Genomic DNA, 26074 nt, shown 5'->3' with positions numbered 1-26074 from the left:
TCAGGGGGTTTCTTTGCTGTGGGACTTGTCAGTCTTTGATGTGTTAATGCACCACTGTGACTATCCCAGAAGGGTTGAGTCTCCAGGACTTCCCAAACTTACTTGACCACAGTCATTTTTTTTCCCTTGATGAACAAGCTCCTTTGTCTTACAGATGGGGAAATGAGGCTCAAAGGGGGGAAGCAATTACCCAAGGGTCACACAGCAAATGTTTCTGAAGGTCAGAAAACTATATTCAATCACTGCTAGCCACCCTGCCACCAGTCTTCTTCCTCTGCTCCTGGAAGCCTGGTCCTTTCCCCTGGTTCCACCAGGTCCCCATGTCTTAGATGTCCACCATCCTCAGTTAAGCCATGATGCCTCCCAGGCTACCAGGAGGAGAAGGAGGAGAGAGAAGAGCCTCTACTCTTCAGGGACTCATGTGGGGACTGGATCCACCTCGCACATTGTTGTAATGTGCCCCAGGAGCAAAGGGCAGGCAGGCAGACTGCACACAGTTTTTATGGCTGGGCCACCTCCCAGAACAGTAAACAGAGGGGCAGGCAGCTGGCACCGGAACCCTCTAGGGAGTGAAGGCCCCAGGCAACAGACTCCTCTCCACCTCTGAAAGGGAGCTGAAAATAGCAGCTTTTCTCAGGAGTTTCTAAAAAGTAGACTTCAAGCTCATGTTGTTCATAATCTCTCTTTTTTTTTTTAACCATTCCTCCTTCTTGGCTTGACAACACCCACTAGTCCTATAGGCCTCACTTCAAACATCACCTTCTCCAGGAAGCCTTCCAGACCCTCGAAGATAAGCTGGGAGCTCTCTCTGGACTCCCTGGATGCTCTGCTCCCCTGATACCTAAAGCATAGCTCAGACTGGGAATTCTGGGGGCAAGGAGTGTGCATTCCCTATGCCTGGCAAGTGGGAGTGCCCAATGAATGTCATCTGTTAAGAGAAATCCCTGAGTGTTTGAAAAATTCAAAAGACTGAGAGATTGAATCTGATGATTCTGCTTACAAAATGGACTTAAAATTTGACATAGTCTCATAGACTTACTCTAATGATGTTGTGTTTTGATCTTTAAAATGTGTTTTAAAGGTGACCTTGTTGTAGGCCTGCAGAGACTAGGAGGGACTATGCAGTTGCTGAGAAAGATGAGGATGATTTACACTTTTTTAATATTTTCGTGCTATGTATAATGATTTTTATACATTTTTAAAAAGAGAAAAAAAAATTTATTCTTGACGCTGCATCCAAGAGATTCCATTCTCTGTGCAACACACTTGCCCAGTTGTGAGGTCTGTTTGGTTCAGAGCAAGTCCTCTGGGGGCTCTCTGAGGCCTGCTCCCCAAGGGACAGCCTGGTGGGGTGGTAGAAACTTGGTAGGGTAGACTCTGCCCCTGTGTCCCCTTCAGAGGCCTCCCCACAATCTGGAAACCCCACTGAGAATGGGTGTGAGGGGATATGCTGTGTAGATCAGAGAGGACGGTCATCTCTTGCCCAGGCTCAATCCTGCGGGCTTTGTGCTTTGCATCCCGCAAGGAGAGGGTTCGAGGCACGTGATTATGGGGGCAGGTAGACGTGAGCCTGCAGGAAAAGGCAGGTGGTGGCTGACACCCTTCCCTTGGACCCCCTCAGGTCTTGGTCTGCAAGCCATCTTCTCTGGATTCCATCTCCTTTCTCCAGGAGTCTGGTCCCTACAACAGCCTCCCACCTTTGAGCCTATGGAGGAGGAGCTAGCCCCTCCTCACCTAGCCCCCTGGGGATTAAGACTTCCCACCCCAGGCACCCTTATCCCCCTGAGGCCTAGAACACCAAAGCCGGGAAAAGGTCCTATTCAACAGGTTCACTGCACGGGTGGGCCCAGGGGATGCAGGGAGTAGGTGGGTGATTTGTCCAGGGTTACTCAGAAGGTCAGTGGCATGGCTTAGGACTCAGATTCCTAGGCCCCAACAGGAGCCACATTCCCAGCACCTGAGTCCTCAAGGCCCCCAGCCCACAAGGCTGGTCAGGGGGCTATGGAAGATATTCCTCCTTGACAGGCACTGGGGAGGAGGCACCCAGGAGGCTGGCCGAACTGGGGCACAGGCCCCCCAGGGGTGGCCCTGCTGGGGTGGGGGTGATGTCATGGGCTGGTGGGGGTGGCTGTGGAGGCTGCTGCTGTTGTTTCTTCTTGTTCACTTTGCGCTCCTTGGCCCGCCGGTTTTGGAACCAGATCTTCACCTGTGGGGTCAGAGAACAGAGATGGGGCGGGCAGTGTGGAGACTGAATGACAGAGCAAGAGGAAGGGAGAGTGCAGCGGAGCTCTTGTTTCTTAATGTGGCATTTGGGGCTTCCCTCCGGCTCCAGCTACCCCAACCGTTCATGTACCCTGAACATGTTCTCCCCTTCTGGAACTTATTCCCCTGCCTCTTTTTTTTTTTTCTGAAGTAACGGTAATATTTTTTTATCCTGCCCAGCAATATATAGGAGTTGCAGCAGTTCCTCCATCCTTTTACTTTACTTTTTATTTTAATTTTTAAATTTTATTTATTTTTAATTGGAAGATAATTGGTTTACAATGTTGTGTTGGTTTCTGCTGTGCAACAACATGTGTCAGTCATAAGTATACATGTATTCCCTCCCTTTTGAGTCTCCCTCCCACCCCCACAGCCACCCCTCCACCCCTGCTCCTTTACTCTTAAGACAACTTCTTCTGTAACCGTCTTCCTCTCCATCTTCCAAAGCCATGCTCCAATATCCCTCCTCCAGGAAGCCTTCTCTGTGCTCCCTGTGACTGCTCCCTCCTCTGGATTTAAACAGCACTGATCAAAGCCCGCTGTAGCCTATAATTAATCAGACCCCCTATCCCCCTATTGGTGCCCAGGGATAATAGGTTTTATTGGCCAGGGGATTTATGGCAGCAGCTCAGTTCCTGTTCTGTTGTATGACCATGGCCAGGAGACAGCCTCTCTGTTCTCCCTTGACTGAGCTCCATAATCTGCCTAGTAGCCTGGAGGCCAGACTCGCAGTACTGCTCCTGCAGCTGAAGTAGGGGCCCTACACACCTGACGTTCAGTGAGCCCCAGGTTGGCAGCCAGCTCTGATTTCCGCCGGATGGTGATGTAACGGCTGTAGTGGAACTCCTTCTCCAGCTCCAGGCGCTGGTGGTCGGTATAGACCACGCGGTATTTGTCCTTGGTCCGGGTCTTGCCTGAGAAGCAGAAGTGCCAGGAGGAGAGATGAGTGGGGAGAGGAGCCTGCAAAAGGGCAAGGCAGGGCTCCCAGCAGGAAGAGCAATCCAGGCCCCCTGAAGAACGCTGAGAGAGTAACAATCAAGCTTGGAGACTCCCAACCTGGGAGTCAAGCACTGTTCTCATGCTCAGCTGGGGTCCCTAACACTGGGAGAGAGGCTTCCCTGATGGTTCAGCAGGCAAAGTATCCACCTGTAATGCAAGAGATGCAGGGAATGTGGGTTCAATCCCTGGGTCAGAAAGATCCCCTGGAGGAGAGTATGGTAACCCACTCCGGTAGTCTTGCCTGGAGAATCCCATGGACAGAGGAGCCTGACAGGCTACAGTCCATGGGATCACAGAGTCGGACACGTCCGAGCGACTGAGCACAAGGCTCAGAGCCAGGATGCAACTTGCCCAGGGTTACCCAGCAAGCTGCAGGTGAAGGAGGGGTTTCAGCCAGGTCTGCTGACCCAGAGCCCTACTCTGACTGCCAGGCCCACCAGCCTTTATGCACCAGTTCCCAGGTGTGGCCTCACATAGACACATGGGGAACTTGTGAAAACCACAGCTTCCAGAGCGTCACTGAGCATGCAGACTAGAAAGCCTTGGGGTGGAATCTGCATCTTTCACAAGCTCCCCAGGTGGTTCTAATTCGGGGATCCTTGGAGGAACACCAGGCAGCAAGGGTAGGTTGAGATAGAGACAGTGGCTGCTCTTCTCTTCTGTGGTGGAGCAAGCAGGAGGGGCCGCCACAGCCAGAGACTGGAAGCAGGAAGTTTTCAGGAACTGCCCTGGGGTATATGCTCCTCAATTCCTGTTGAATGCCAATTGGTTGCTGGCCAAACAATCAGACAGAAAGTATTGGGGCTGCTGGTTGTTCCCCAGGACCTGTCAGGTTCCTCAAAAGACCCTGGTTCTAGACACAAGCCCTGAGCTGCATGCCAGGGGCTGGTCTGCTTGGAGCCATTCACACTCCAGCCTGAGCCCAGACCCACGCAGGAGTGCTCAGATCATCCCACAAATATTTACTGAGTTCCTGATGTGGGCCAAGTCCCGGGTACAGCAGTGAGCAAAATTAAAAGTCCCTGCCCTCATGAAGCTTAGGTTCTAGTGTAGGGAGATGAGTAAAAATTAAAAAATATGAAAATTATTTGTTATGTTAATTGATGAAAAGTATTTCAGAGAAAAAAGAAGGACTGGGAATTTAGGGAGGAGAGAAGCTATGATTTTAAACAGAGTGGTCCATGAAGGCCTTACCTTGAAGGGGAACTTGAGCAAAGATCTAAAGGAAGTGAGGGAAAGAACAATGCAGCTGTCTGGGGAAGAGGTGCCCAAGCAGAGGGAACAGTAGGTGCAAAGGCCCTGAGGTGGGGACGTGCCTGCTGTCTGAAGAGGGAGGAACAGTGAGGAGGCTGGTGTGTCCAGGATGCCGTGAGCAGAAGGAGTGGGCAGGTCATGCAAGGCCCACAGGCCATGGAAAGGACCCTGGGTTTTGCTCTGTCTGCGACAGGAGCCATTACAGGGTTTTGAGCAGAGGAGACATGAGGTTTGATGTAGGTTTTAAGATGCCTCTTAAGATGCCTCTGGCTGCTGCATAGAGAACAGACTGTGAAATGGCAGAAGTGTGGGGAGACCTGCCGTAACTCAGGAGAAAGAAGGTGGTAGCTTGGCTTCCCCATGAGACTCAGCCTTGGACCAGGAACTGGATGGGTTAATGTCAGGGATCTCTTTTGGGCTGGGATCAGAGGTCTGTCTGGAGAGACTATTAAAGAGTCATGCTTGGCCTGGGCTGCTGTGAGGGCCTGCCTCAATACCAGTGTCCTTTTGTAAGAAACTGGGCACATGGCTGTGATCAGGAGGCACACGCAAGCATTTTCAGACCCAGCCCTGCATCCCACCAGGGCCTGGTCGGTCTGAATAACCATCGACCCCCTCCCACTTCACCCAGATGCCCCCACAACAACCTGACCTTCATCTCCGTGGTCCCTGCTCTGGGCCTGCCTGTCCCTCAACACCCCTGCACTAACTGCCCCCCCAAACTGTTCCAGCCTCCGCCTTCCCCACCCAGCCCACACAGCTTGGCAGGACAGTGCTGGGCTTCCCAAGAGCCAAATGGTTTGTGGAGAACAGGAGACAGCAGATGTTCCTGGGCTCTTTCCCTTGAGTTTCCTGCCAGAGCAGCAGAACCACACTGGACTCTTCCACAACCACTGACCTCAGCCCATTGCCTGACACAGCACGAGACAGCCTCGGCCCTCAGCCAGGCCTAACCCAGGAAAGGGACCAGGGAGTGGCCGCCGAGGCCTTGGCTCCAAATGGGGCCCCTTCTTGACCTAGAAAATTCAACGCCAGCTCAAAAACAATTCTGCCTAATGCCACCACCGCTGGAACCCAGCAGATCTCTGAACCCACAGCCCTGCTGGGCTCACTGGGCCAAAGCCAGAAAGGGTCATAGAAGTTCAGTCTCCTCCCACATTATAGATGAAGATATTGACGTTCAGAATGGTTATACAGCAGCCAGAGGTCCAAATAAGAGAGGCCTTGTGAGTTCTTCTAGTCCAAACTCCCTGTACATTCAGGGTTACTGAAGCCCCAGGCAGTTACCAGGCCTGCAGCTCCTGCTCTAGTGCATAGGTCCTCACCCCGCCAGATTTGGGGTCCACAGAGCCTGCTCCATGGCCCTCTAAGCACTGGCATTAGGAGCTCAAATTGCAGACCCATGGTCTACTTGTATTTCTGAAAGGGAGGGTCCAGACCATGGTGAGGGCAGATCCCCAAAAGTCCTGGTGGGGGCTGGATGGCCCTCAGGTTGAAAATGCCCAAAAGATTCACTTTTGGCAGTAGGGGGAGGAGGCTTCCTACCCACCCAGACCTCAGCCTGAGAGATTATAAAGACATCCTTTTCCTCAGGCATCCAACCCTCACTCCTATCCTCCCTGATGAGCAAGTGGGGGAAATCAAGGCTCAGCAAAGGGCACTTGCTGAGGGTCATCCTGCCTGGTAGTGGTATCAATCTGGGCTCAGGTTTTCTGACCTCCAGCCTGGGCTCTTTCCCCCAACTCTGGGGGCAGTAGGAACTAGACAAGAGATGGGGTTCTGGCTGCATAGTTACTCCTCTCTGCATAGTTGCACCTCTAGCAAGACTGCCAGTGAAGACCCAGGACCTGTTACAGCCTCCTGGACCCAAGAGAGGGGCTGGTGGGCTCAGGAACCTACTGACCAACTTCTATCTGGGGAAGTTGCTCAAAGCACACAATTTACTGCGGAGAAAATGGCTCTGCCAAAGAACCAAATGTTTGAGATCACACTGTGTGGTCCAGGAACCAGAAAGTCCCATCTACTGGCCAGAGGGTGATAATGGGAATGTCCTCCTTGGAGCCCAACTTGGTGATCTCAGCCTCATTTAATATGCACATGCCCTTTGACTCCTGGCTCCCTCTTCCAGGGAGTGATCCCACAGAAAACTGCCCAGAGAGGTAGCTGTTTCAGATAGCACAAAAGTAAGGACAATGTACATGTCTGTGAGTCAGGACTGGTTAAGAGATGGTACATCCATGGAGAGGATCATTAGGCAGTCATTAAGAAGAAAGTATAAACCTCTGTATGTGCCAATATGGAGCAATTTCTAAAAACATTATGTTTTTAAAAAGGCAAAATGGTGTGAATAGTATGTTACTATTTTCATATAAAAATGGAATACACACACACACACACACTCAAATATGTTTTTGCACCCATAGAGTTCTTTCTGAAAGAATAGACAGGAAGCCAGTATCGGGGCTGCCTGGAGAAGGGACTGAAGCCTGGGGAGCCACAGGGAGGAGGGAGTCTTTGGGGTATTTGCATTTTTACCCCCTGAAGATGTGAATTTGTATTTTTAATGACAATCTGGCACCCTGGGCTCCAGTCCCAGTTCTGGGCCAGAACTCCCCACTGCTTTGAACAACCCTCCTTTCCCCTCCTGTTATCACCTGTGTCACCCTGGGGGCCCAGGAGGGAGGGGAGCAGGGAGGTGCGTGACAGCGGTGGGGCAGGGAGGGGGCCCGGGATGAATGATTTACAGGCCTTTGGGACACTGGGCCTAAGAGGGAAGTCCGGACTCCTGTAACAGGTGTCTGATGGGGGCCAGGCCACTCCCAGTCACCTAATGAATAACCCTCTGGGCCAGATGCCAGGGCACGTAGGTGGGAGAGAGGGTGGGAGTCCCCCACCAGCTCTTAGGGGTGAAGCATGGGAGGAGAAGAGCCTTGGATAACTCTCCAGATGAGAGTCTTTCTCTCTGCTCTGGTTGTAGGATGCTAGGAACGGTCCATCCATATGCATCAGGCTGCCATAGAGGTTAGCAAACTCCCCACCCCTAAAGCATGCACAACAGAGGCCCTGGGAAGCTCCAGGCTAAATGTCCTGACTCCTGACCAGCAGCCTCGAATGCCCGAGGAGCCTTTTAAAAGCACAGATTCTGGCCCAGAAGTTCAGACTCAGGGGGACAAAAATTGGGCTCAGGGATTTGATACTTGAATAGCTCTCCAGGTAACCATGACATGCGGTTGTTTGGGCAGGCAGACCTCTGGGGCTTGCTGTCTGGCTTCTCACTGGCTGGGTGATCTAGGACAGACCACCTTACCTTTCTGACCCTCATGTTCTGTATCTAGAAAATGGCGATAATTATTCTAATAACAGCCAATATGTCCATATGTCAAGAACTTTGTATACATCTCTCAACAACCTATGAAGCTGTGCAGGTGTTAGCCCCAGTTTACAGATGAGAACACTGAGGTCCAGCAAGGTCTGCACATCTGCAGGTGGGACCTGGAGACAGACCCAGGTCTGTCTAGTTTTAGAAACAGCACTAGAACCTATCACCCAGTGTAAGGTCTCCCATAAATAACTCTCACCCCGAGTATACAGGGGATCACTTGAGATGGATGAATGAATGATGCCTAGCATATACCGAACACAATAGTAGGCATGCAGGGAAAGGTAGATCCTAATGATTTCCATGGTGGGATAACCATATGGCAGGGATGCTGGGAAATGGATCTAAGCAATGGATTGTATGTTGGATGAGACCATTTATTTATAAGGTCTCTTCCAACTTGGAAACATGAAGCTCCCAATGTTTGTTGATGCTCTGATTATATTTGTTATTATTGCTGAAAGAATTCTAAGACTGATTTCCCTGTCTGAGAGTCTAGAAACAAAGTCTGCCCAGCTGGAGGGTGCGAGCAGGAGCCTGGCAGTCTGCAGTGGGGCCTCCTCATCCAGCCTGGGCCAGGCAGGGACAGAGTTCAGCCTCTGCCCCCAGGGCGGAGTTGGTGGCTCACAGAAGATCAAGTGGCCTCTGGGTCAGCACTTCCTTTGACCTCTTCCTGCTGAGTCTGTGGCCCTGAGGGATGACACTGCCAGCTCTGGCCCTCAGAGCTTGGAACACAAATCCGTGATCCCTCTCTGTGTGGTCCAACCCCACTGGCTTTACGTCAAAATCCCCCACACCCAACAGACATACACAGACACAAAGAAATGCACAGAGGCAGGCATGGATGCTTGTTAAAAATCCATATTCACAAGCTCGGGCCTGCTGCATCCTGGTCTCTCTACCATCTTTAACCAGCTTACCAGAGGGGGCTCTGAATCACCAGCTGGAGTCAGTAGGTCCCGGTGCTGTGCCACCTGTGTGGCCGTAAATCAGTTCCTTCTCCCCTCTGGGCCTGTTTCTCCTATGCAGCAGCAGAAGGTTGGGTGTCAGCTCCCAGGGCCCTGTAGATTCTGAACTTCTCTGTAGCTCTGAGCCCATCCTTAAGGACCTGGGCCCAGGTCTGCATCCTTAGCTAATGGATTTAACAAGTGGTTGAACTTCTTTGGGCTTCCCTTCCCCCTGGGGAGCAAAATGGATGTGAAAGCAGTTTGCAAAGGGCAAAGAGCTATGGAGAAGACAAGCTGAACTGAGCTATTTGTAGAAGCGGATGTTGGAGGGATCCCTTGGGAGAAGGAGGAATGCTGCCTGATGGGGGCCCGCAGGGCAAAGAACATTGCCTGGGGGTGGGGCAGTCTGGTTGGGCCACCAGCTGGACATGTGATGTTCAGCTTGGACCCATTTCCCCATGTGCATGACCAGTGGGTGGACTTCTGCTGCCCAGTTCTATGATGGATGGATATCCTCCCTGGGCCATGAGGCACTCTCTATTGGGCCCATGATTAGTCCTTGTTTTGGATGGTTTGCCAGTCCTAGCTGCTCTAGCACAATTCCTCATTCACTCCTGCTCATTCCTGGAGCAAGAGTGAGGCTAGCATGGGTGTGGGGGTGAGATGAGAGGATGGCCAGACCAGCCACACTCAGGGTCCCTGCAGGTTTATGCAAGTTTCTCCACCCCTGTCACCCTCCTTGCTAGGCAATAAGTTCAGTCAGCACCGCCCCCTCCTCCTCCCAGGCTGCCTCTGCATCTTCCCCTCACCCGGCTTCTTCAAGGAGGTCCCCAGTCTGACTTGGCTATGGGAGGCAGTGAAGAGGACAGAAAGTTCATAGTCAAATAGACCTGATGGTTCTAACCCAGCCCGGCTGTGGGCTAGCAGTGAGAACCCAGGCAAGCCACTGAACATTTCTGAATCCCATTACTCATCTGTGAAACAGGACAGGAATACTTCCTTCAGATATGGAAGCTGTGGAGACTAGATGTGATCATGTATTTAACAAGGTATTATTTAACAAGATATTAATAAAAGCTATCTGTGACCATGGAGAAAGAGGGGGAGGGAGGAGGGGGGATAAGAGGGAAAGGAGGAGGAACAGGAGGAATAAGATGATAATGCAGACACAAAAAGATGATGACTGCAGAGACAAAAGAGGCAAGAGAATCCTCAGTGGAGAATAAGGGGCACATCAGGAATGGATTACCATTCTAGGAACTCTGGAGAGGAATTTTCCTGCACTGTCCCATATGACAGCTACTAGCCACATGTGGCTACCTAAATTGAAATTAATTAAATAGAATTAAAAATTCAGTTTTTTAGTCATGCTAGCCACATAGCAAGTGCTCAGTGGACACGTGTAGCTCATGGCTAGCACACTGGCTAATGATGGCTAGAGCCATCATTACAGGAAGTTCTGTTGGACAACACAGCTAGACCAAACTCCCAGAAAAGTCCAGATGCCCACACCCTCATAGTGTATACCTAACCCGACTGCCTGGACTGTCTGCAAAGCAGCCTGTCCTTGCGTTCATCACACAGTTATATTCTTCCTAGGATGTTCCACAAGGTGCACCAGAAATAGGGGGCACCTTTGGCCTAGAACAGCCCTTCTGAGAGTTACAAGCAGCAACTGCATCCCTCTGTCTTCTGGGCTGAACAACCTACAGCCTCTCAACTGTCTCCTGGTGGAGTTTCCAGGCCTCTGCCCTACCCTGGCCATCCTTCTCTGGTCTGGAGGTGAGGTCCCTGCCTAATCGTCTACAGGTGTGGGTCCTGAAGAATCACATCTGGGGCAGAGGTGCAGGGAGGGAGGGGCTGTGGACCCCAGCCCTTTTCATGCTCACTGAGGGACCTTAGCAAATCCCTACCCCTTGGTTCCTGGCTCCCTACATGCTCCATGATGGTAGAGACCATGCATCTTGCTCATTTGGTTCTACAACTGTGCCAGACACACACAGTGAGTACTTGATGAATCCTTTTTAAACTTAACACAGACTCACTGCTTCCTGGCCTTCTCCTCACAGTAAATGGCCCCTCTCCTCCAGACACTCAGGCCAAAAGCCTAGGTGGCAATTTCCCTGCTCCCCACATCCCATCCATCAGCTGGTTGGCTTAACCTCCAAAGGGCATCCTTCTGTCTAACTCCACTGTTTGCACAGCCTTAGTCACAGCCACTACTCTAATAGAGAAATGTGTTGTTCCGGGGTCAAAAATACTTGCATTTAAAAAATAGTGAGTACTCAATAGATGGTAGTGCATACTATTATTACTATGGGAAGTGCTTGGTACTTATTTGTTAAATGGTTCATTCCCACTTTCAAGGGTGGGGGGTAGATTAAAAACGAACCAGCATAAGAAATAGTTACGAACTGTGATTAGTGTGAAGGAAAGGAAGCATAGAGCTCAGAGCATAACCTCACACCCCTTACAGTTATGATTAAGATGTGGGGGTGGGGTGGCAGGGGGCAGAGAGCCTACTTTATTTAGCTTAAGGAAAGTGTCCTGGAGGAGGTGACATCTAAACCAAGATCTGATGGTTGAGAAGGAGGTCTCTATGCCAGCAACAGGGAAGAATATCCCAGGAAAACAGAAGAGCATGTGCAAAGGCCCTAAAGCAGAGAGAGTAGCAACAGAGGGCCAGACCCCCAAGGGACCCCATGTGCCTTGCCCTGGCAGGAATCCCCAGCACCCAGCAGAATAGAAGAAAGACTCGGAGACTAGCACCACCTCCTGCCTCATGAATGAATGAGAGAGGCGAGAGAGGAGGCTGAAAAGGCTAGCAGGGTTTTGAGCCCCAGAGTGAGGGGCTTGGGTTTGACTCTGACTCTGAGAGCAGTGGGAAGATATCAGAGCCTGGAGGGTCAGTCTTGGCTTCCACTGACACCTGTTCCCTCTCTCTGTTGATGCTGAGGGGTCTTTGTGGGGCACCCCTATAAGGCTGAGGGGCAAGTATGGCAGGGGGAGGGCTTAGCCTCTTAACATGGTGATGGACCTGACTCCAGACATATATGTTGTTTCCAGGTCCCAAGAACTCTGGGACAGAAACTTGAGGGGCATCTCATTAAGATAATTCCCACCGATAAGAGAGACCTGCAGCTAATAAAGCTGTTTTGGTCCTTCAGAACAATTCCCCAAGCTCTTGGCAGCAATATCTGCAAGGTGGGGGGAAAACACCCAACCAAAAAAAGCCTTCTGCCACCTTCTAACTGGGTCATTCCCCCTTTCCCAGCTACATCTGAGAGACGAGGTGTCGAATGGAGCTTCTGCCTGGAGAACGGGTTTTAAACAGCCTGCTGTGCCCATCCTCCCCCTTCAGCCTCTTACAGCTCATCACTGCCTGGCCTCCTTTTCCCCACCTGGACTGGAATGCACATGGGGAGAGGGGCTTGGGCTCCCATTCTGAGTGTGTTGCTTCACCTGATAGATGGTCGTCAGGCTGTAGAGGCGAGGTTTGAACCCTGGGCAGCAGCAAACCTGGCTGTGTGAGCTTTGGCAAGTCACTTTACCCTCTCCAAGCCTCATTAACTCTATCTGTAAAAATGAAGCTAACAATAGATCCTCACACCTCTTACAGCTATTATGAGACTTAAATGAGATCACCCATGCGGAGTTTTTGACACAATGCCTGGCACGTGGTAGAGAATCAGCTGATATCACAGTTATTAGCTTTTTCATAAGCTCCTACTATGTGCAAGGCATGAGGAGGAGGATGAGACTGACTAGGACTGTTCCTTGAGGGGATAACACATGGTAGATGGCAGAGATCAACAAGACAGTCAGTGATAAATGTTCAAACAAGGATCTGATACAGTGCTGGGAGGGGAGGGAACCAAGGAGGGCTTCCTAGAGGAGGTGGCCTTGGAGAAGCAGCATTTGACCTGGTAAAGATAGAGGAGGACAGTTCAGGTCAAGGAACCCACACTAGAGAGGCAGGGAATATGAGGTATGTGCTCTCATGCACCTGCTAATGACAGGTAGAGATCGATAGTCACTGGCACTAGTACACTCAGTACCTACTGTATGCCAGGCTCAGGGCTGTGTTTTACAGGAACCATCGCTTCAAGGTGTAATCCTGTTATCATCTTGATATCACAGTGGAAGAAACTGAGGCTTAGAGGAATGATCCACATCAATTTGACTGCAGCTAATGAAGCTTCTAACAGAAATACAATTCCAGGCTTGAGGCTCTGAAGCTGGACTCTTAACCGTCCCAGGTAAGCATTTCTGTATCTCAACAAACTAATGGGAAAGTGGCTTCAAGAGTGGGTTGGGGCTGGTTCTCAAGAGGACTCTGAAATGGGGCTGAGTTTTCACTACAGCAATTGAATGGTATAAAACAAAAGGGCAATTCCACGGCAGTGGGGAGCCATGGGATGCTCTTGAGCAGAGGATGAGCTTTGAGAAGGTAAATCCAGTAGTGGTTTAGAACAGTGCCCCCCCCTCCAACTTTTTGGCACCAGGGACTTGGAAGACAATTTTTCCAAGTGTGGGTATGGGGGATAGTTCAGGTGGTAATGTGAACAATGGGGAATGGAAGATGAAGCTTTGCTTGCTCACCCACTGCTCACCTCCTGCTGTGCCAACCATTCCTAACAGGTCACACACCAGTACCAGCGGGTTGGAGACCCCTGGTTTAGAGGACATCGAGGGCAGTAGGGGGGCTTCCCAGGTGGCTCAGTGGTAAAGCATCTGCCTGCCAATGCAGGAGACACTGGAGATGCAGGTTTGATCCATGGGTCAGGAAGATCCCCTGGAGGAGGAAATGGCAACCCCTTCCAATATGTTTGCCTGGAAAATCCCACTGACAGGGGAGCCTAGTGGGCTATAGCCCAGGAATTGCAAAGAGTTGGACACAGCTTAGCGACTAAACAGCAGCAGCGGCAGCAGGGTATTGGGGAGAGGCTGAAGGTGAGAGTCCAGGTTGGTGGCTGTGGCAATGAGCCAAGGGAGAAGGCCTGGAACGTAGTGGGGGAAGGAGGGTTCATCCCCTCCACGGGCCTCAGTTTCTCTGTCTGATAGCTAAATAGGCTGGACCAAGATCCAAGCCCTGCTACAAGTCTTATCATCTGAGTGGACATTTCCCTACTTGTATGGGACTTCAGCCACACCAATGGGCCATTAACCTGTGAAAAACTATTTATTGATACTGCATCAGAGACTGAGCCTTTGACAGAGGATGATTTATAACATTCCTAAAGAAAACATTTATAGACGCAAAAGGGGAAGACAAGAATAGAGCCGCTTGCACTCATTTACCATCCTGGCCTCAGTCAAGTGAGAGTCATCACTCAGAACTGGTTAATATTTTGTATATGGACAGCATAATAGCCTCTCCCACACCTTCCTGAGCTTTGCTGCCTTCTCCTTAGGTAAAGCTGACGTTGTAGTCCCAGCCTCAGCTCCGCCAATTCCCCACGTAAGAACAGAGTACTGACCATCCATGGAATAGGGAGAAAGGGGCAACCAGGCTTCCACCACTGTCATGAGCGGCTCAGCTGGACAGTTGTGGGTCCCATCTTCAGGTCTAGATCTCATCTCTCCTCTGTTCTCCCAGAGCTGTCTTACTGTCCTTCAGACACTTGCCCTGTTCATTCATTTAACAGAAAATATTGAGTACCTACTAAATGCCACACATGGAGCTGGGTGCCTGGAATGCAGTGAAGTGAAAGTCTCTCAGTCATGTCTGACTCTTTGTGACCCCATGAACTATACAGTTCCTGGAATTCTCCAGGCCAGAATACTGGAGTGGGTAGCCTTTCCCTTCTCCAGGGAATCTTCCAAACCCAGGGACTGAACCCAGGTCTCCCACATTGCAGGCAGATTCTTTACCAGCTGAGCCACAAGGGAAGCCCAAGAATACCGGAGTGGGTATCCTGTCCCTTCTCCAGCAGATCTTCCTGACCCAGGAATCAAACTAGGGCCTCCTGCATTGCAGGCGGATTCTTTACCAACAGAGCTATCAGGAAAACACAGTCATGGGTCAAATAAACATGGTCCTGGACTTCATGGGAGTTTACCTTGGTGGGTTGGTGTGGGAATAGACACCACACAAACACACAGATAAGTAAGTTAATGTTCTGAAGGAAACAAGGCAAAGATTATCAACGGGTATGTGGGGGAGGCACCGACTTCAGAACGTCATGGAGAACCTCTCTGAGGAGGTGGCCATTAAGCTAAGTAAGACCTGAAAGGTGAGACAGCTTGCAAAGAGTCTGGGGCAAGAGTTTTCCTGGAAGAGGGAATACAGCAAATGTATAAGACTTGCCTGTAGAAGCACATATAGCTTTGTAGACCTCAGGAAGGAGTGTAAATTTTGCCTTAAATATAATGGGAAGCCATCAGAAAATTTTTAAAGGACTCATCCAACATATACCCCAGCCCAGCCTCCACCTGTGTAAAACCAGAACATTCCCTTACAATCTCCAGGCTTCAGTTTCCCATCTGTATGTCTGGTCTCTAACTGTCCAGTCAGATATTCTAGAGTGCTAGAAGCACAGAAGGCAAGGAAGGGGCAGGAATGATACCATCAGATCGGGGACCAGCAGCACTGGGCGGGGGCGGTGGAGGGGGATGGCGTGCACTAACCTACCCTCTGCTGTTCCAGACAACAGCGTTACCCAGGAAACACCCCTGGAGACCCCACATCTTCATTCCCCAGAGGGAGAAACTGAGGCCAAAGAGGAAAAGGGCTTGGCCCTCTCTCAGGGAGGGTCTGTAACCTCAACCCAGTTCTGCCCTCGCCTCAAGAGCACTGGTCAGATTCAGATGCCACCTGAGTGGACAGGCAGCTTCCAGCTTCCTAATGGCAGAGTGGTTCTCACCTGGCTTCAGGGGTGGCCACTTTCCTTGGGAACCCCCAAACCTCCCTTGGCCCACCCTTCTACTTTCTGGTAGTGAGAGTGAAAGAATGTTTGCCTTTGGGCAGTGTTACTCCTAGGCCTCCAATGTGCCCAGGGCAACAATTTCCAGATGACTTTTGAGACCTGAGCCGAACTGGGTTTGGCAGCTCCAGTGCCCAGAGAGCCAGGATTTGCCTGACATCACACAGCCTGGAAGCTCCTCAGTGCTCCTGCCAGTCCTCTGACCCCCACAGGCCCCTGGAGAACCTCCCCATCCATTTCCATAGTCGGCTGATGAGCAGGAAGTAGCAACTGGAATAAAGGAGCAGGACAAGTGGACTTTCTTCTTCAGAGAAGAGACACAGAACCGCAGTACCCCAAGTGTCTGTGGCTCCAGACACTTTCTCTCATATAATCTAAGGTAAAATTATCAACTGAAGTTTATGGATAAAGCTTCTAGGGGCCTTTGGAACCCCTGAAATTGTCTGCCCAGTTAGAAAACACTTTTTCTTTTTTCCTAGGGAGAACATTTATGCTTTCCACCACATTTTTCAAAGGAGTCCTTTTGTAACTCAAACAAATGTACAAGACCCTTCTCGCTCATGTCACAGCTGGTAAAACTGAGACCTAGAAAAGATGCCTGATTTAAGGGACTCTGTTGAGAGGATTAGAGCACAGGCTTGGTCACATCCCAGCCCCACCATGTACTGGTTACAAAAGTATAACTATATATGTCCTACTTTGTCATCTCTCTATGCCATAGTTTCTTCATCTTGAAAATGGGGGTGATAATAGTCGCCATGATAAAGTTAGAAGGATGAAAAGATCTTAGGTCAGCGCCTGCTCTGTTAGTAGGTACTCTGTAAGAATTAGCTGTTATTTAGCCACAGAGATAAGTGGCACAGCGGCAGCAGAAACCTCAGTCCTCTGAGGCCTCTGGAGGCAGATAGGAGGTTCTGCGTCCCGGGGACTCTCAAGGAGGCGGTACAGTTGCAGTCAGACCTGTAGCTGCTGATCACCCGCTCCGCAGCATCTGCCCCAGGATGAGCTGTCCGTGTGGGGGGACATGGGGGTGAAGAGAGAGAGGGCGGGGAGGTGGGGAAGGCCCAGGCTCACTCACAGCTGGGGGAAGGGGAGGAGGGGCTGGACATCAAAGGGTGGGCAGGCCAACTTCCCGCCCCTAAGGCCAGGTGGCCTTTGTCAGGACAGGCCAAACACAGTCAGGACAATGGGGTATCATGTTCACTTTCCGGCCGACAGGAGTCACTACCGAGCCAAGGCCCAGTCTGTTACATGACAAAGGGGGGACCTATAAAGAGGTCAGGCTGCCCCCTATTAAAGCTGAGCCTTTGTCCTGTCCTCTCCCCTGCCTTTGAAGAGGGTGGATCCCAGAGGCCTGCCTGGGGGCAGGAGGTTCACAGGCTCAGGAGCCAAACAGTAGCCACCTTCCCAACTGCTGCTGCTGTCCCCTCCCCCAGGGTCAAGAGTTCAGGGAGAGTCCTGGATGGTAAGGTGGGGACCCTCAACCACCACCGATGTAACCAAAGAAGGCTCTTTTTTAGCCCAAAGGATATGACCTGCCAATCTCTTCATTATATGGATAGGGAACAGAGACCTGGAAAGGAAAGTGACTTGTGTGTGTACACAGATAGTGCATGTCCCTTGGGGGCTTGCAGCTTGGAGCCTGGGATGGGGTGCAAGGAACAGATGACCACCTGGACCAGTGCTGCCAAAACTTTACGCGGGGATAAAGGTCTGGGGACCTGTGTTTAGTTCCTACAGGGCGTATTTCTTCATTGCTTGGGTCTCAGTTTCCCTACCTACAGGGAAAGACAGGTTGTGCTTTCCAATGCTCTGGCAGGCCGGGATTCAGAAGGGGGCAATTGAGAGAACAGCCTCCAGGGAGAGTGGTCGGGGGCCACATTCTGGAACCCAAGCAGGGCCACGGCAGAGGTCAGACAGCACCTGCTGGCGCCCAGGGGAACCATTCGGAGGCCCAGAGCGAGAGAGGGATCCTTACCGCTGCCACCGCCGCCTCCAGCCGCCACACTGCGCCGCATCCACTCGTAGGGTGTCCGCCTTTGCGCTCCGGGTGAGGAAGGTGTGCCTGGGCCGCCGAGGGGCTGCGCCAGGAGACCCGGGCCAGGCCCCGGGGGCGTGGGCACCGCGCCAAAGTCCGGAGGGGGCCCGAATGCCAGCGGGGCCGGGCTGGCGGTGGGAGCCGTGGGGCCCGGGCCGTAGGCAGCGGCCCATTCGTCCTTGGGCGCAGAGAAGGGCGCACTCCAGGCTGCAGGGGGCACGGGGCCCGGCTCCACGTGAGAGTAGCCGGTGAAATCAGGGTACTGCGGGGGTCCAGGGGGCGGGGGCGGAGGGCCGTAGGCTTGCGGGCCCAGGCTGAGACTAGCGGGCCTGGCGGGGCCGGGGTACACGGGGGAATCCTTGTCCAGCACATAGCCCACGTACATGGTGGCCGCGAGGCCGCCCGCGCATGCTGGGCCCTGGAGCCGCCGCAGCCGGCTGCCCCGACGAGCGACTGCACACCTGAACGCCCAGCCCCGCTGCCGCCCGCCCCACCCAGGCCTTTTATAGCTCCGGGCCGCCGGCCGCCCCAGCCGCGGCGGGTTTGCATTTCAAAGCGGGGGGAGCCTCCAGGCCGCGAATCAAAGGGGGAAACCCGTCGGGGGCGGGGGGTTCAAAAGGAGACAAATTGCCGCCCCAAGCGGGAGGTGGACTCTGGGGCAAGAGAGGGTGGGGGCGCGGAGGGCGCATCCCGGCGAGCATCGAGGCATCACTAGGTATGGGAGCCTCTGCAAGGCCCCGGCCTAGCGGCCTTGGGGCTAGTCCTCCCCGCGGCTTGTTCTCCCTGCCGCCACACCGACCTCTCCGCAACCCCCTTTTACAGGTGAAGAAAGGGGATCTGAGTGGTGGTAGTGGGGGGACTGCAGGTTAGCGTCACACAGCCGCACCGGGACTGTGGCACAGTCGGTAGGGACCAGTTTGAGGTGAAAGGGAGGAACCGCTGACTTCAAATAGGGTTCTCGTCTTTAAGGTAGCGGGTCCTTATATCTTTTTTTTTTGGGGGGGGAGGGGTCACGACCCCTCTTAGTCTCTCCTGAAAGCTGTGGATGTTTTTCCCCTGGGGGAAATGCACATATGCACATACAAGAGTCTGCAAACAATTGGGGAGTTCACCTGAGTTGGCGCTGCAGAGGAAGTTCTTACAGAAGTCGGGTAGGAGCATTCTTTTAGAGATATTCTAGGGAACCTTTCACAATTCTCTTGACAACCCCCCCTCCTCCCCACCCCTACCTTCATCTTAATGAGAAGTTTCCAATACACACAAAAGTAGAATTGTAGAGTGAATCACTATAGACCCGTCACGAGCTTCAACCATTATCAAGATTCTGCCACACTTATTTAACTGTCTCGCCTCCCTTTTCTTGCTAAAGTATTTTAAAACAAATTTCCAACATCGTGTCATTTTATCCCTACATACTGCAGCATGCATCACTAAAACAAATGGACATTTTCTTACATAATATGCTATTATCAAACCTAAGAAAATTTAACGCAAATTTCGGTGTATTATCTAATACCCATTCACATTCAGAGTATTTCAGTTGATTTTTTAAAATGTCTTTTTAATAGTTGGTTTATCCTAAAGCCCTAATCCATTTATTATTATACCTGGGGACCTCTTGGATTTTAAATGTCTCATGCATCCCCCCCCATCCTACCCAATTAAAGACTGTCAAACATTTCAGAGCTATGATGTAGGGCGGGGGGGGGGGTGCGGTGAGGATAAAGAGTTGAGAGGCCATTAGTGAACTGAGAGTGGGGAGCGAAACTGAGGGTTTGGGGGAAGGATTCATGAAGAACAGGGCTCTGGATCAGAAGGCCTGTAAAAAACCCCTTATGGGGTTTGATCCTCCAGTGTTTCCTGGGAGCCCCCTAAATGTGCAGGGACATGTGACCCCGAAGGTGGAATCAGAGTCTTATCTATTCAGCTTGTCCCTCCCTTGAGTTGCCACACTAGCCAGGGCAGGTCAGCATCATTTCAGGACTAGACAGATATGTCAGGATGAGGATACAGTTCACAGGGCCCAATACAAAATAATGTGAGATCCCTTGTTCAAATCTCATTTTAAATTTTAAGATGGTAGCCGCAGAGTGCACAGCCAAGCACGGCACCTTCTAAACACTGGGCCCTGCGTGACTGCACCGGTGTCTCGGTCATGAGGCTGATCTTGGTCAGCATCTTGTCCTTCTGGGACTCTGATGGATACCATAACCGAGTGAGGGACAGTGAGCGCAGGATGCCCTTTCGTGCTTGGAGGGGCTCTTTTCATTGTACAGGGGGAAGCACCAACATCCAGAAAGGAAAGGGGTTGTGCCCAGGTCTATGCAGCAAAATGAATGCTGTTCATGGAAGAGAGGAAAGAGGGCTTCCTGGTTTGTGGCTGACATGGATGAGCTCCCTACAGCTTCAGCAGGGAAGGTCAGGAAGTGGACGTGTTGGGGATGGTTTGCTCAGAAGCCATCTGAACCCAGGACCCAATCTTTCAAGGGGTTGGTGAGCAACCGGGAAGTACACAGAGAAGGGATAAGAGACCCCAGAGGACTGGGCTCTGTTCTCTGAGCTGGTGTAACCAGCACTGCTTAGACTGGACTGCAGGAAGAAAAGACCCGGAGGGTGGCTCGAAGGTCTGAGTTTGAAGAAGGAAACAGGGCAGACCTAAGACCTGAGAGAGAAAGCTGCAGGTGCAGACAGATTTCAACTCCTCCATAATAAAGTGCTCTCTAAGGGGCCGTCTGTCATGAAAGGACAGTTGTGAGAGAGTGAGTTCACCATCACAGAAGGTATGCAAGTGATTGTTGGAGGTTCCCAGTCAGGGATGCTGCTTACAGGATGCCTATCCTGGGAGGTGAGGACGTTGGTGCCCTCTAGGTGCCCTCTGGTTCCAAGAATATGTTACCTTAGAGCTAGATGGAAGGCTTAAAGTTTGGGAGTAGGTATAGGAATTCATTTGTTCGTGTATTCCTATGTTTGGTGGTAGTTAGTTGCTAAGTTGTATCCAACTCTTGCGATCCCATGGACAGTAGCCTGCCAGGCTTCTCTGTCCATACGATTTCCCAACAAGAATACTGGAGTGGATTGCCATTTCCTTCTTCAGGGGATCTTCCTTATCCAGGGATTGAACCTGGGTCTCCTGTATTGCAGGCAATCTCCTGCATTGCAGGCAGTTCATATGTTTGGAAAATGTGTATTAACACTCCTCCTTTATGCTGACATTGTGTTAGGTACTATGTGAGGCTCTGTCCTTGGGGTGCTTACAGAATGGGAAGGGGGAGAAGCAGGTATGAATCAAATGATCACAAATAAGGGTAAAATTACGTTTTGGAGAGGGCCAGGAATCCAGAGAGTTCTCCCAAGGGAAGGAGACTTGGCAGTCTTGCAAGAGGATGTGACATATGAGTCAGGGCCCTGGCGAGTAGGAAAGGGCACTGTGGTCAGAGCGACAGTGTGAGCAGAGGGGCTGACGCTGGGGACACGTGGTCTTCCAGAACTGAAAGAATGATTTGGAGTTCATTGATGGTGGCGGGGGCACAAGACAGGGGCAAGAGATGAGTGTGGGGAGAGATAGAGCAAGGCTTGGCAGAACAAGCTTGATGAGGGATGGGGGGGTTGTTATCAAGGGTTTTGCTTGGTGGGAAGGGGGCTATGGCTGGTGTGTGGAGAATGAGCCAGAGGAGAGGCGGGAAGCCCAAGAGCTACAGGGAAGCTGGGCAGGGGTCCAGGAGTGATGAAGTGTTCGGGACTTGGGTGGTGGCTGAGGGAGGGGGGACTTTCCAGGCAAAGCAGGGACTATTTCGCTAGCCAGGGAGAGAGCAGAGTCGGGGAGACCTGAGGCCTGGAGTTGGGGGTGCGTGGGGATGGGGGGAGGGCTCCATGGCCCCCTCATTGCCATCCTCTCCCAGGGTGGAGGTAGGGGTGCCTACCTCTCCACAGACATCTCCTGGAGAGGCCTCTACCCATCTCTTTGTCACCCCATCTTGGGCCTGTTCTTTCCTGAGCCCTGGGTACTGGTGGGACAAGCTGCCCTCATTTGCTGAATGAGGAAAGGAAGCAGAAAACATGGAGGGGCTAGGTGTCTGGCCGGAGTGACACATGGCTGGGCACAGAAGCTGGGTGCCTTTCTTGCTGCCCAGCCCAATTACCCGAGGGCTTCTCAGCCAGCCTGGCTGATCCTCCAACTCACTCCTTTTACAGATAGAGAAACTGAGGCCCAGAAGCCTAAAGAAAGCAGGGATTTTTTTTTTCCAGGTTCCCTCAGCAAGTCAGCACTGTACTGGAATCAGATCCAGGTCTTCTGATGCCCAGCTCAGCACCCTTTCACTTAATCTTTCTGAGGTTGCAGTGTTTACTCTTTCACCTGTGCTGAAATAATAATAACAATAGCATCATTATTTGTTGAGCATTAATAAATAATGCATAATAAATATAAATAGATGAATAATCGGTAAATGATAATATAAAGCATCATTATTTATGGAGTGCCAGGCATCATACCAAGTTGTTTGCGTGTATTAATCTCATTTCATCTTCACACAACCCAGTAAGGTAGGGTCATTGTTATCCCCAGTTTGATTTGCAGATGAAGCAGCCAAAGCTCAGAGAAGTGAAGTTACCTGCCTGAGCCCACACAGCAGGTCAGGGGCTTGTCTGGAAGTTTCTCTTTCCTCTCCAGCTGAGCTGCCTGGAAGGATAGTGAGTCTGTATGTGCCTCTCCTTCCCACCCAGGGTTTTGCCTAAACAAATACTTAGTTCTTCTTCCTCTTCTGGCTTCCTCATGCAAAAGAGCCTCAGCTACCCCCCACCCTCACCCCTCTGTGGACCCCTCAATCAGAGACCTAAACTACCCGTCATGTTACAGGTTAAGAGGACACTATAACCTTGTTTAAAACTTTCAAGCTGGGCACCTGAAATCACAGGTCTTCCCCCTGCCTTGGCCTCTGACTCACCATGTGACCTTGAACCCTTGCCTCCCTGGGCCTCAGTGTCCCCAAGGTACCCACTGGGGGCTGGCTGCTTTGGACAGCCATCTAGCTGTGGCACTGAGACCCTGTATAGCAGGAGAGCCCCCACCCCCACGTCACAGCCTCTTCCTCTGTGACAGCCCCTTATCTCTGGGAGCGGCTGTTTACTGGGCCCCTCTTCCCTCTGGAAGTCCTCCCTCTGGGCTGCTCTCACACACCCAACCAGGGCCTTCTGGGGTGGGGTGCAGAGACAATGGCCTCATAAAGATCTTGGTGATAACTTGGTTTTTAAATCAGGTTTATGGCCCTGAAAGAGAAGAGGTTCTGGGCCCAGCTTCCTGTTGGAAGTGATTTGCCTAAAGAGAAACTGGTGGGCACCAGGGCCAGCAGGAGGCTTACCTGGATTGCTCCCCAGTCCCAGCCCAGCCTCAACCTCACTCTGTGACCTTGGGCAAGGAACGCTCCCTCTCGGAGCTGTTCCTGAGGTGGAGGTGGGGATGGCGACCTCTGCCTACCTCCAGGGGACAGGTGTGAGGCTCATGGGTGTGTGCTGGGGCTCCTGGGAGCCCCTCCCCACCTCCGTCTCCCCTCTCATCATGGTCCCCTCCACCTCCTGCCCCTCCGGAGGCTGGGGGTGCCACCTGCTGGCTCTGCGAGGAACTACTCAAAGGCTCACTGGGGGCTCAGTCTCCACCGTGACACAGGATGTGCTGATTCCCCTCCTCGTGCAGAAACAAGAGGCGTAGGGGAGGGAGGCAGTCTCCAGCACACAGCTACTTAGGGAGCAGAGGGGACACTCGAGCCAGAGGTCCAGGGGCGGAATGTGCTCATCCGAAGGAGCACTGTGTTGACCTGTTGTTCAGAGGAGATGCAGAGGCCGGGAAAGGAAGGTTACCCTGTGAGTCAGAGGTCAAGCACGGACTAGGGCTGAGAAGTTCCAACTCCCAGTTGGAACATCCTCCAGCCTCTGGGATGGACAGAGTCAGGGTGGGGACAGTCAGCTCATAGTCGACTACCATAGCCTCCCCACTAGCCCCCTGCCTTGCCTGACCTCTCACCTCTCACCTCTCACCATCCTCCTCAATGTACCACCATAATCCCATCGATCTCCTATTTAAAATCCTGCACTGGCCCCTGCTGACCCTCAGGACAAAGGCCAAACTTTATTACCTCTCCAACTTTATACCCCACTATGTCCCCTCTGTGCCTCAACCACGCTTTTCTTCTTGTTCACACACACCAGGCTCTTTCTGGCCTCCAAGCCTTTGCACATGCTGTTTCTTCTGTCTAGAACACTGTTCCTGCCCCTGCATTGTATGTAGCCCTTTAACCTCAGATGTCAGTTGAAATATGTCTTCCCCAGAGAAGTCTTAGCCTACCTAAACAAGAACCCCTATATCCAGCCTGTCATCCTCTGTTTCTTTCATCATTTTTTTTCTTTTTTTGGTGTGGCATGTGAGATCCTTGACATTAGTTCCTTGACCAGGGATCAAACCTGTGCCCCCTGCAGTGGAAGCACAGAGTCTTAACCACTGGACTGCCAGGGAAGTCCTTGTCATAATTTTTATATTATTAATTTGTGGTTTCCTTAGTGTTTGTTTATGAGCTCTATGAAGGTAGGGCTCAGTGTAGGTGTTCCACTAACTTGCATCGTTTGAGAGAAACAGAGAACCTGAGAGTCAGAGGTCCCACTCCAGACCTGCTGTGTGCCCTTAAGAGGATTCTAGCCTTCTCTGGGCCTCAGTAGACCCAGTGAGAGGGAGGTATGTGGCCTCTGTGGGCCCTCTTGGTCTGATGATCTGTGAGCCATCTGTGTTCCAGAAGGACACACCCTTGTTCCCAGGGGCCCTAAGACCAAGGCCAGCTGGAGGCTGGGGAGAGGCTGAGATGGGCAAGGTCTTGAAGCCCTTATCTCCGGGGACCCTGTCAAGCCTTGGTGGTGACAGCCTGGCCCAGCAAGAGCAGTTCTAGGAATCTAGGGTGGGAATGTGGCCTGAAGTCCCCGCTGGCCCCTCTGCCCCACCAGATAGCCACTGTGCGGAGTGTCCGGGAGGGGGAGGGGCAGTGTCCTCTGTGTGCCTCTTTTGGTTCCCTCGCTTTTAGGTACAAGGACCTACCTGCTCAGGGTGTGCAGGATGGAAAGACGCTGCACTGGGCGTCAGGAGTCCTGCCTTCCCGGTCCCTTCTGTCTCTGCTGACCTCAGGCAAGCCCCTCCACTCTCTGGGCCTCGGTGTCTGTGCCTGTCCGATGGAGGCACTCTTAGGGCTCTTCAGGGCCTGACATCCAAGATGACTGTGCCAATGTGTGGGACATGCATGCTGCGACCTCACCCCAGGCAAGGGGAGCCTGGAGGAGGGGCAGTGCTGGGAGCGTGGGAGAGCCAGATGTGGTGGCTGCTGGCGCTGCCTGATTGAGTGCTGAAGCGGCCTACTGGGAATTCTCCCACTCAGGCGCCCTTTCTGGCCCCCCTCCCTCACCCTACGGAGAGCTTCAGCTTCCGGCTCTAAGGAGCGTGGGTGGGGGCTGAGGAGGGGGGTCAGTTCAGCCTGATGCCCTCCTTTAGAGAAGAACATGGTCCTGAGAGTCCAGACCAGAACCTGGGTGCCTGTCCTGGACTCACCTCATAGTCACTCTCCATCCCTGGGCCTCAGACATCCTGGCTGTCAAATTAGCGGTTGCACAGGCTTTCCTCCAGCCCTGGTGGTGGACTTCTGGGACAGCAGCTCCTGGTGACACCAAAGAATCAGGCATCTTTTGTGGAGCTTTCTCACTCTGCCCTAGTCCTTGAACAAAATGCCGTTGGTGCATCACTTACTCAGGCCTCTCAACAACCCCATTTTACAGCTCAAAACACTGATGCTGTTTGAGCTCAATTCATGTAATGTGTCCACAGTCACACGGCTAGGACATGGCAGAGTTGAATTGGAACTACCCATATTAGAGCCTTGGTTCTTAATCCCTGAGCATGACACTGTGCAGTGGGAAGGGGATATACTGAACCCCAAGGCCTGCAGCTCCTCTTTCCCTCTGCACTCTCTACCTCAGGCAGGGCTCCCCACACCTCATGCTCTGCCCACTCACCCTCACCCTAGCCTCTCCCAAGACAGGATGGTCAGAGGACCATAGCATCTGGACAGGTGGGAGACTGCTTGTGGCTCGTCCTGTCCACAGCGGGGCTGGGGGCCATGCTGACCACCCCAGTGTGATGGCACTGCTCTGCCCACTGCTCACCCTTTCAGAGTACCCAGGGGAAACTGAGGCCCAGGAGTTTAAATGACTTGCCCAAGATCCTATAGCTTCGAACTGCTAA

General features: G+C 52.1%; 1 protein-coding gene and 1 long non-coding RNA gene across 3 annotated transcripts in view; one reads left to right on the top strand and one right to left on the bottom strand.

The window, feature by feature from the left end:
- LOC136168471 (uncharacterized) overlaps nucleotides 1-13088 on the top strand; it is a 36816-nt gene extending 23728 nt beyond the window's left edge. Inside the window, exon 3 of the long non-coding RNA XR_010663319.1 lies at nucleotides 12982-13088. This is a non-coding gene — a long non-coding RNA (uncharacterized lncRNA). The remainder of the gene's footprint in view (nucleotides 1-12981) is intronic.
- CDX1 (caudal type homeobox 1) lies at nucleotides 2000-18190 on the bottom strand. 2 transcript variants are annotated; one of them, XM_065935934.1, is made up of 3 exons: nucleotides 17746-18190; nucleotides 3031-3176; nucleotides 2000-2206 (listed from the first exon to the last, which is right to left on the bottom strand). In XM_065935934.1, the coding sequence occupies exons 1-3, from the start codon at nucleotides 18188-18190 to the stop codon at nucleotides 2000-2002; spliced, it is 798 nt and encodes a 265-aa protein (XP_065792006.1). The 2 variants fall into 2 exon arrangements, 1 of the variants encoding a protein (XP_065792006.1); XR_010663317.1 differs by lacking the exons at nucleotides 2000-2206; nucleotides 17746-18190 and adding an exon at nucleotides 8815-8933 and having other exon boundaries at nucleotides 3045-3176.
- Between the last annotated feature and the right edge of the window lie 7884 nt (nucleotides 18191-26074).

The sequence above is a fragment of the Muntiacus reevesi genome, chromosome 1, assembly GCF_963930625.1.
Source record: "Muntiacus reevesi chromosome 1, mMunRee1.1, whole genome shotgun sequence".
Taxonomy (NCBI): Eukaryota; Metazoa; Chordata; class Mammalia; order Artiodactyla; family Cervidae; genus Muntiacus; species Muntiacus reevesi.
Note: the sequence above shows the minus strand (reverse complement) of the source record. Positions and strands in the feature narration are given on the sequence as shown.